Source organism: Pipistrellus hanaki (genome assembly GCF_964339955.1).
Source record: "Pipistrellus hanaki genome assembly, chromosome: X".
Lineage (NCBI taxonomy): Eukaryota > Metazoa > Chordata > Mammalia > Chiroptera > Vespertilionidae > Pipistrellus > Pipistrellus hanaki.
The window spans coordinates 12,831,963-12,842,674 of record NC_140524.1 but is presented as its reverse complement, the minus strand read 5'-3'; the positions used below and the strand labels follow the sequence as shown (position 1 = coordinate 12,842,674).

At 50.7% G+C, this 10,712-nt stretch overlaps 1 protein-coding gene across 4 annotated transcripts; it reads left to right on the top strand.

The window, feature by feature from the left end:
• The first annotated feature begins 3,055 nt into the window (after positions 1 to 3,055).
• HMGB3 (high mobility group box 3) lies at positions 3,056 to 10,128 on the top strand. Of its 4 annotated transcripts, none has more exons than XM_084870813.1 (5): positions 3,056 to 3,175; positions 5,431 to 5,585; positions 5,934 to 6,073; positions 6,528 to 6,702; positions 7,155 to 10,128. In XM_084870813.1, the coding sequence occupies exons 2-5, from the start codon at positions 5,436 to 5,438 to the stop codon at positions 7,302 to 7,304; spliced, it is 615 nt and encodes a 204-aa protein (XP_084726939.1). In that variant the 5' UTR covers positions 3,056 to 3,175; positions 5,431 to 5,435; the 3' UTR covers positions 7,305 to 10,128. The 4 variants fall into 4 exon arrangements, with proteins under 4 accessions (XP_084726939.1, XP_084726938.1, XP_084726940.1 ...); XM_084870812.1 differs by having other exon boundaries at positions 3,162 to 3,420; XM_084870814.1 differs by lacking the exon at positions 3,056 to 3,175 and adding an exon at positions 3,666 to 3,806.
• The last annotated feature ends 584 nt before the right edge of the window (positions 10,129 to 10,712 follow it).

The following is a 10,712-nucleotide window of genomic DNA, read 5'->3' as shown; positions in this document are numbered from 1 at the left end:
ATGGCAGAAGGTACATCAGGAATCAGAGCCCAAAGTCACTGCCTTGCCCCTGCCTTGTAGCCCCACCCCTACTTCACTTAATCTCTCCTCTGTTATGTATTAGTAGGCATTTAATATATGTACATGGAATTGAATTATGAATTTCTCTTGAGGTAGGAACCTGCTAGGCCGCAGATTTTGCTTATTTGTGCTGCCACACACAAGCGGCACCGAGGTGAAAACCAGGCTGTGAGGAGCCTTCCAACCCAGGCTCATGCGAAAGGGATGGTTTTGCTCAGTGGTTAGAGTGCTTGCCTGCAGACTGAAGGGTCTCAGGTTCGATTCCATTCATGGTCACAAGCCCAGGTTGCAGGCTCAATCTCCAGTGTGGGGTGTACAGGAGGCAGCTGATTATTGATGTTTCTACCTCTCTCTCCCTCTGCCCTTCCTCTCTGAAATCAATAAAAATATATTTTTTAAAAAGGGATGGAGGAATCATAGAGATTGGGCCTGAAGAAGACATGGAGATTTGGGGTGACATGTGTTTGCAGGGGGCAGGAGTAGGGAACCACAGCCACCATTTTCAGGTCTAGGACACGCCCACTCAGTGATGTCATAATCACACTCTGTGAAGTTCTGATGACGGCAACCACAGCTTTGAGCTTCAGGTCTAGTGCTTCAGCTTGAAGGAAGGAGGAGCTTTCTCAGGAGGAGCAGAGATGGAAATCGTCCCTTCGAACAAGAGAAAACCTTTCGTCCTTCGAAGTATGTACCCATGGGTAGGGCTGTGGCAGTGGGTGGGGAAGAATGGGCTTTGAGGGGGGTTTCTGGATACCACTTACTATGCGGTCTCTTCTGCCTGGGAGATACCCTTATTCCCTGGGTCGGCCTTCTCTCTGCCTCTGGGAATGTTGTGTGTGTGCCTGGTGTGAATGTGAACATACATGCTGCCGTGACCCTCACCATCCACTCAGGGGCCTACCAAATAGTGCCTGGTGGGCTCTGAAGCTGACAACTCTGGTTCTTCCACTTTGGTGCCTGACAACTGGTAAGTACAGCCTCCCAGCATGGCCAGGATGCTGGGCAGTGGCTGGGTCCCACCTGAGACCTCAATTTGTGTCTCTAGCTCAGGAAAGCCTAACAACACGGAGGCGAGGGCACTGTGGCAGAGGGAAGGTGTTGGTCAGATCATAGGTGGAGACCCTGCTCTCCTTTGGGAAGGGCAGAGACAAAGGTGGAGGGAAGAGGCCCGGGCAGGTTAGACCTTGGGGACCTGGTAGTAGAAGAAGCTGGAGCTATCTGGCTGGAGGGAAAAAAAGGCCTGTTTTGCCAGAAAATCTCTGAAGGGTGAGGGGTGGGATTGTGTGTAGGGTGGTGACTCCAAGGTTCAGAGATTGCTCAAGATGGAAAAGACAGCCCATAAGGTAGGTGGCAAGCTCTCTGTGAGTGAAGATATGTGAGCAGAAGGTAGGTAACCATTAAGGTAGGTACCATTAGGACCTTAAGACATCCACATTCCCAAGAGCCTGTGAATCGGGTATTTAGGAAAGTGACTTCATTCCTGTGGGCTCTGATCAAAGCAGCACTATCTTTGGCTTCTGGTCTCCGTTGGGTCCCTAATGATGGAAGCCTAGTGGTTCCAGCTTGCCCAGGAGGCTCAGAGGAGTTGGCAAGAACTGGGTGGGGATGGGGAGGCAGTTGCCTTAGGGGGTCAATTCCCTCAAACACCTCAAACTCAGCCAGTTTCTGGAAACAGCATTTGGAAAACTCATAATCTGATCTCATTTCTAACTATGGGAATTATAGATAGCTGGTTATCTTGGTGGTTCAAAGCGTTTGGGAACAGCAACTTAGAACTCAGGATGTGCCTCTTCTACATTTCAACCCATAAAATGTGCACCTTTTCCTCACCCCTTCCTTCATGCATTCTTTCTTTCAGGAAGCTCAAAGAGGAGAAGGCCCTCCAATGTTTTTCAATAGGGCTGACACTAGCATGTGTAGTGGGACATTTCTTTCTTTTGGATGACTCTGTCCAGTGCAGGACATTTATCACTCCTTCCCATCCCCTCCTCTTATCAAATTCCAGCAACAACTCCCAGTCATGGGCATTTTCAAACATCCCTTAGAGGCGACACTGCCTCCCCACCACACATACACTTTGTAAACCATTGCCCGAATCCCCTAAAAGGTGTGACTTGCTCAAGGCCATACCACTAGCCAGGGGCAACGCTGAGGAGGCCAATTCAAGTCAAATCCCATTTGTACATTCCAAGAACTTTAATTCTTCACCAGGGGGTGTGGGTCGGGAGAGCAGAAGGAACGTGAGCCGGAACTGAGGCAGGGAAGAAGTGATTCCCTAAGCACAGAACTACTAGTACAATTTCTCACGATTTCTCTGCTTTTGCCAAACTCCGTTTTCCGCCTCTAGCCCACCTAGCCCTCTCTTTCCGCAACTGCAAGCACAAACAGATTTTTCTGGCAATTAGTGCAAAGAGCCTGGTGGAGCAGGATCCACAGGAGCGGAGTCGTGTCCCCTTTTTATGGGGGAGGGAGGGAGGAGCGGACGGGGACAGCGGGATCCCAGTACTGAAACCCCGAGGTCTTGCCAGGGGAACAGCTGCCTCCCACTTTCATCAAGGAGAGAGCTGCGGGCAAGACCCCGGCCGCGGAGCCGCGACAAGACTGGGCAGAGGTGGAGGACCCTCAACCTTTGCCGTTTGCCCCGGAGGTTCTCGGGGGCTGGGGGCTAGCTGGGGGCCAGGAGTGGGAGGCGGGGGCGCCCAGGTCGCAGCGCGGCGGGAGCAGAGGGCCGCGCAGCAGGACCCGACCTTGCCATCTCGCGTCAGAGGCCAAGGCCGAGGAGAGTAGCGGGGCCAACTCCCCAAAGTCCTTTGAAGTCGCAGCTCAGGTCGAGGAGGGGGCTCTGGGGGGAGTGGGAAAGCTCTGTTTTGCCTCTGCAGCCGGCGCCGGCGGGTAGTTCTGTTTGAATGAATGATCCCAGAGGCCATGCCCAATGGGCGCCCGCGCCTGTTTAATATGCATGAGGCCCGCAGCCAATGGCCGGGCAAGGAGGCTGTTTTAAACGGCGGAGCCCGCTGGCCAATCAGGCGGCTCTCGTGGAGGCAGCTAGCGCGAGGCTGGGGAGCTCGGAGCCTCGCGTCGTGCCCTGCGCTGCCCAGACTAGCGAACAATACAGGTACGTTTCCTCCGCCCGCTCGCGCCCGCCGCCGCCGCCTCCTCCACCGCCACCAGCGCCGCCACCGCCGCCGCCGCCACCGCCGCCGCCACCGCCACCGCCACCGCAGCGCCCGCACAAGTTTCCAGCTCCTGCAGCCGCCAGCGCGTCCCGCTGCCACCGCCTCCTGCCTCTCATCCCCGCGCCCTTCCCGCCCCCTCCACCTTCCTTCTACCTAGGTGCCTGGGAAGGAAGAAGCGATTCAGGTGTTTCAACTTTCCGGGGCTTCGTTCCGAGCTCCCCGCGGTCTGCGCGGGGCTCCCTGCCCGGAGCCCACCCGGGGGCCGCGCCGCGGGGCTCGGGCCCCCTGAAGCCAGATGTTGGGGCAGCTGCGGCGGCGGAGGCGGCGCGCACCAGGGCGGCTGCGGGCTCCGGTGGCGTGGGTCCCCGGCGCCTGGGGGCGGCATCGGGAAGGGGGGGGGCAGGATTCTCCCAGGCCCGGAACGATCGCCGCGGGTTCCGGGCAGCTGGTGCCCGCGGGGGGCTGCGGCGTGAGCAAACTTCGCTGTTGGGGCTCCGCCGGGCACCGTGCGGGCCCGAGGATTGCACTGCTGCTTCTGCATTAACATGGCCGTCTCGGGAGCGCACGGAGGTCCGGGAGGGGGGGGGGGGAGGCGGGCCGGCCGCCCCCGCGCTTCGCCTGCCCGTGGGGCACCAGCGCAGCCACCGCCGCCGCCGCTAACATGGCTGGCGCGTGATGGGCCCTGGCAAGGGGTGGACGGGCGGGCTGGGCGGGCGGCGGGGCTCCCGGGCGGGCTCCGGCCTTGGTCCTTGCGCCCGCGGCCAGGGTCTGGTGGCGTGAAGGGCCGGGGGCGCTGCCGCGGGCCCCATCGCTGGCGAACGTCATGGCTGCACGGGCGCCTTTGTTATCCCGAGGAATGCGCCCCGCGCCGGCGAGGGGGGGGGGGGTCCGGCCCCCGCAGCCCCGCGCCCCCGGGCGCTCAGGGCGGGGCGGGGCGGGGTGGGGGCCGGCGAGCGGGCGGCGGCTGCGGTGGCGGGGCCCGGACCGCTTTGTTCGCCACCGACGCCTGTGCCCGCTGCTGGCGGATCAGCCATTTTAGCAAAGCCGGGCTCCAGGCGAGGCGGTCGCCACCATCACTGCGGCCGCTGCCGGCCAGGCTCGGTGCCTCCGGAGCGCGGCTGCCATCGCCGTCCCCGGCCTGGCGCCTCCCTCGGGGGAGGCAACGGTGGATTTCAGGGGCACTTTCTTTCATCAGGAAGCTTTTGACAAAATGGAAGGTGAATTATGGGTGTCCAGGTGACCCAGCACTGGCCGAGTGTGGCTGCCCACTGCCGGCCGCAGGCTCCCCTGTGTTCTGTTCTGCGCCACAGGCACAGCCACCATGGGCCCTAATGCAGCCCCTGAGTCCGTCCCCGCAAAGGGGAGTGCTTTGGTTTTACATGATGACCTTGGGTGTGGGAAAAGGAAAAGATGGCGGGAAGCTGGGGGGGTGGGAAAGGGACTATGACACGCCACAGCTGCATTTTTATTTGGAAACTTTCTCCCAAGTATTTCTGGCTGGACATGCATTCTGCTTTACCGATGAGCAAGGCTTAGCTCTTTTTGTATCCCCTGCCCCTTTAGATGATGACGGAGAGACAGATTTGAACTAATAGGCCAGGGGTATCAGCTCGCTCCTTGTATAACCGTTCTTGTAAAGGCCATTTTTATAAGTCACAATGCAGCCAAAATACTGAAATGTAAAAATTTTCCTTATTTACAGTTCCGCCTTGATCTTGGGTTGAGCAGCACTGACAGTATTTTCGTTTCAAACATGGGATTAACACAGATGACCAGCTAGCTTTAAGTCATTGGTTTCAAGCCTCTATCATCAGCCTGCATCACCTACAAATGTATCCTCCCCACGGTGGTTGCAGTTTTCCAAAACATAGTGTCTCTGAATCTGAATGTAGAGCTGAGCCACCCGCCTTGGGTCTGTTCCATTTGGAGAACTTGATCTACTCTTGGAGAAGTAACTCGGAAACCTGTGCACTTCATGCTGGTCAAAAGTTAAATGACAAGTGACAGTGAGGCTGATATCCTTCCCAGTCTGTCTGTGGTTGCCAGTGGCATCTGGCTTTTTTTTTTTTTGGGGGGGGGGTGGTGGAATCCTAAGAGCAGCAGTAATTTTAATTTTACCCTGCCTTTGTTACATTTTGTAGTTCTGTTCATTGGATTTGTTTTTCTTTGTTTCTCTTTCTTTCATCCATCACAGTCAGGATGGCTAAAGGTGATCCCAAGAAGCCAAAGGGCAAGATGTCTGCTTACGCCTTCTTTGTGCAGACATGCAGAGAGGAACATAAGAAGAAAAACCCAGAAGTTCCTGTCAATTTTGCAGAATTTTCTAAGAAGTGCTCTGAAAGGTGGAAGGTATTTTTGCTTTGTATCCTTCAAGCTAGGCTGAGTTGGATTTGATACTTTGGTGTTATTTACCTTTACAGTAGCCCCAGGTGGCTGTTTTCGTCCTCGTTACTTAGATACATTTTACTTGTTTTTAGGGTTTTGTATGTGTGCTCTTATTGTTTAAGTTTCTACTAGGGGGGTTAACCCACAGCTTTGTTTTCCTCCCCCCTGCCACACACAAAAAGACTCTACAAGGGTTTAAGGCTTTCATCCCCTTTTGCAAGTGGTTATGGCAGCTGCCGCTTTAATTATAGGATAACCGAACAGGTATGTATTCACTGCATTGAGGAATTTATCAGGTCCTGTTCTTTGCAGACAATGTCGGCCAAAGAGAAATCTAAGTTTGATGAGATGGCAAAGGCAGATAAAGTACGCTATGATCGGGAAATGAAGGATTACGGACCAGCTAAGGGAGGCAAGAAGAAGAAGGACCCGAATGCCCCCAAAAGGCCACCGTAAGTGACTGTAGGATTCAGGGCAACCATGAAGGGCTTTCCTTCTGCTTGAAAGATTTTTTAAAAATATATATATATACACCTAAAAATGTCAGGATACCTCTAAAATATTCTGTACTTTGAGCCTGATGTGTTGGTGAGCTGTGCGTGCTTGGTAGTTGCCTGTTGACCTTTCCACTGGAAAGAAGGCAGCTGCTTTGGGGTGTCAGGATCCGTAGGTACCTTCTCTACCCCTTGCCCAGTAACTGAGAGACTGAGAAACCACTATATATTGCTAAATAAAGCAGCTTAAACATTCTATAACCTTCAACTTTGAGACGCTGTATATGGTATCCCACATTTCTTCACTCTTGGGAGGAGTGATAGGAAGTGTGTGGGTTCAGGAACATGGGATTTTGAAGGGAGCTCACTTTTGGAAGATTCTCATCTACCTGGTATCATTTCCTCCCCCAAGGTCTGGATTTTTCCTTTTCTGCTCCGAATTCCGCCCCAAGATTAAATCCACAAACCCTGGGATTTCTATTGGCGATGTGGCAAAGAAGCTGGGCGAGATGTGGAATAACCTAAGTGACAGCGAAAAGCAGCCTTACAACAACAAGGCTGCCAAACTGAAGGAGAAGTATGAGAAGGTGAGGTGGGCCAGAGTGCGTGCGCTCTGGCCTGTGAGAAAGCTGCCCCGGATGTGACGGTTTGTGGGGTGGAAGGCTGCTTTGCTGGTCCCATGGGGGCCCATCTCCACTCAAGATCAGCTATGTGTGCCGATGTTCTGGTTTCTGATCTTTTATTTTGGAGAACTTCAGACAGGCTTAAAATATGGGATAACATGGGATGCCACTGGAATAGGATTTGATAGCACTCTAACATGACTTAAAGGCTACTTGATCACCCATTACCTTTTACATTTGAATGGCTGAGAACCAGATATGTATCAGGAAACAAATACTTCAAGTAGCAGCCCTGTACTGTGTTTTAAATTGCAGCTTGCTTATTCTGAGGCAGGGACAGCATGTTTTCACCCTGTGTTCAAATAGCTGCAGGAGAGCTTGTCTTCTCATTTGGAATGTGTCCCTGTTCTTTCTAGGATGTCGCCGACTATAAGTCCAAAGGCAAGTTCGATGGTGCAAAGGGTCCCGCTAAAGTTGCCCGGAAAAAGGTGGAAGAAGAAGATGAAGAGGAGGAGGAGGAAGAGGAGGAAGAAGAAGAAGAGGAGGAGGAGGAGGAGGATGAATAAAAAAACTGTTTATCTGTCTCCTTGTGAATACCTTAGTGTAGGGGAGCGCCGTAATTGACACAGCTTATTTGAGAGGTGTCTGTTGCCCTCAGTAGGATTAATTACACAATTGGATCATGATCATATGTAGTCTCTCAAAGTGCTCTAGCAATTGTCAGTGGTTTACATGAAGTGGCCATGGGTGTCTAGGGCACCCAGAAACTGTATCAAAGTTGTACATATTTCCAAACATTTTTAAAAATGACAAGGCTCTCGTGTTCTCCTCACTCTGTGCACTTTGCTGTTTTGGTGTAACAAGGCATTTACAGATGTTTCTGGCATTTTTTTTTTTTTTAATCTGTAAGGTGGTGTTACCTCTTTGGTTATTGGCTAGAAATCCTGAGTTCTCAACTGTACATATCTATAGTTTGTAAAAAACAAACAACCAAGACAAGCTCTTGATGCTCTTTGCTTGGCGTTGAGGCTGTGAGGAAGATGCCTTTTGGAGGGGCTGTAGCTCAGGGCGTGCACTGTGAGGCTGGACCTGTGGACACTGCAGTGGGCATCCATTTAGCTTCAGGTTGTCTTGTTTTTGTATATAGTGATATAGCATCCTGCCATTCTTAGCTGTGGAAAAAGGGGGGTCAGCTGGCATGAGAAGTCTTTGGATCGTTTTTTAGTTGTGTGGTAGTTTTAAACTTTGCTTTAAAACAAGCTACAACTCTTCATTGTCAACAAGGTGAAGAGTCCCTGCATCAGTGAAAGTTCAAGAACCCTTCTGTACTACACACACATTTGCAACGTTTTGTTAATTTTTGTATGTTTAGAATGCTGAAATGTTTTTGAAGTTAAATAAAAACAGTATTACGTTTTTTAAGCTGTTCTCTATTCTAACCCTCTAAATTTCTGACTCCTAGCAGTCTTAATGGTGAAGCAACCCACTCCGCTGTATTTGATGACTAGCCTCCCTGTAAATCTGGTAACTTAGGACGAGTTGAAGAGAGCTACCTGAAGTTACTGCATGATTTCGTTTGAATGGCATCAAGATGAAGTCTGAGCTATTGAATGTAGGAGCTAAGATAACTTGACCCAGGCAAGGTTGAGCAGCCTTTAGAGGTGCAGGAAAGTGGGTGTTTAGGGTTGAGGCTGACTACTACCTATGAGGTTTAAAAACTGCCTCTTGCCTCACCCCTTACATTGTGAGGCCAAATTAATTATTAAACAGCAAAAATATCTTCTGAGGGGGGTGTATCAAACATTCAGGTTCCATTCCCTGCCTACTCCCCCCCCCCCCCATCCTCTGGAAATTTGTTCTCAACAATTGAGGTCTTAAACTGCCACTTCTCTTTTTGGTCCCCAGTGATGGTGGGGAGCAGTATCAATACCTCCCCCCTGTAACTTTAAGAAGTTTTATACCCAAAGGATGTTTGCTGGATCTGTTGGCAGGCTGTGTTGGGGCACCTGATGAAATCGGTTGTTTTAAGCACTAAATGCATCAGATGGAAAGTAGAATGGCCTACACGGTGATGAGCTCATTCATTGGAAACAAGGATTGTTGTTCAATTTTCTTGAAGCTTGGTTTGTGTTTCAGTGATGATTTCATGGCGGATGGTGTGTATTTTATCCAAGTTGGGATGAGGGATGATGGCCACAGTGGCAAAATGGTGATACTAAATAGAAGTATGTTGCGGGCTGATGTGTACATGCATCTTACCTGTTGGCAGTAATGAGGGGTGCTGTGTTATGGGTGAGCGTTGCTAATGCCTAGCATTGACACTCATATGTATGTTTGAGGCTGGGAAGCACTCTGGGGTGTTTTTTAATGACATGTTTTCATGCTTACTCAGGAGCGAGCAGCTTTTTTTCTTAAAATTGACTATTTGGAACATTGCATGTCTGCAGAGAGTGTCCTCCCCACCCTGTCAGGTTCTGGGTGTGTACAAGTTGTAATGATCTCCGGCCTGATCACTGATCTATATTTATCGCCATTCCTTCTCATGTCAGAACTGTTTGTCCTAACTGTGTTTTTCCAGTTCTAGAAAATGACCACTAAGTAAAAATCTCTAGGTCCTGAGCTTTGCCTGGAGGTACTTGTTCCAGATTGCCCCTCCTGCTTCAGCCATGCCCTTGTTACTTTCCTCCAGCCATCACTTGGCATTGTGGTCTTAAGCTGCTGCTGCCCCAACACAATGCCATGCTAAGGTTAAGAGAGCTGTGGGCAACCTCGTCACATGCGAAAGAGCTCAACTTGGCACCAAGAAGAGATTTCTGCTAAGGGGGGCGCCTCTATCTGGTTGTAAATAGACATGGCAACTATGGAAGGGGATGGCTTTCTTTTGTGCTTCCACAGTAACTAAACAGAAGTAGGGAAGCTGGTAAGTGATCTTTGATTAAGCAGATATTTCATTCTAAAGGAACTTAAGGCCACTTAGTTCACTCGCTGCTTGCAGCAAGACTACTGTTCACCCTATCAAAAGATTGCTTGTCTTGATGGAGTGATGCTCTCTAGTCCCTCTTGAGGTGTGACAAGTGGCATGGTGTCATCGCCTAAGGCTTTGGTTTTGTTTTATTTCAGGGCCCACAGTAGGTGCTCTTGCAATGCCAACGTGTGTGTGTGTGTTTTTAATCTAAAGGACAGTACCTGCTTTCTCTAACCGCTTCTCTCTTGCAATCCCCTCACCCTGTTCTTGAATGGTGTTTTATCCTTTGGAAAGAATATGGCTGTGATGTAGCAACTATTGTCTATGTCTCCTGTGTGTCTCTTCTTGTCACAAATGTATTTGGGGACATTAGATGCGTTCATTTTCTGTAATAAAGTTTCTTAATCAGTCATCCCCAAAAGTAATCAGTGAGCTGTCTGCAATCTGTTTGACATACTGCATCTCTGTATTTTGGGTTGATTATAATCAAGGTTTTAGTACAAGCTTTGCTGTAACCACATATCCAAACTAACATTTAATGGAAATATAACACCAAGAAGGGCAAGTGTTAGGGACTCCAAAGCCCCTTGATCAATACTTCAGACAGAGGGGTAGAGGAGGACTTTGGCTCTGGAGCTCTATGCCAGGATAACTGCAATTTGCAGGATGCCAAAGGAGCTGTGTACTTGAAATCAGCCAGCCCTGCCAACCAGGGCTTCCTAAGGCCAAGGGTTGGGGCTTATTTGGCTGACAGAGCCAGCTCAACAAGGAGTTTTGGATGAGAGGGCCCTAGGGTCTTCTTGTTGTTCGTGGGCCCTGGCTTAGTTTCCTGTGGGGCCCAGGGCTACTTGGGAAGGAATTACTGATGGGCCAATTTGGCAGCTGCAGACTTCCCTTCCTGCTTCAAACAAAGCGAACCCTCACTGTGTTTTTTATCTTGAGCATCCTTCTAAGATTTTAACTTTTAAAAAGAAGCTGGGCACCATATTCATAAAGGGGGAAAAACCCA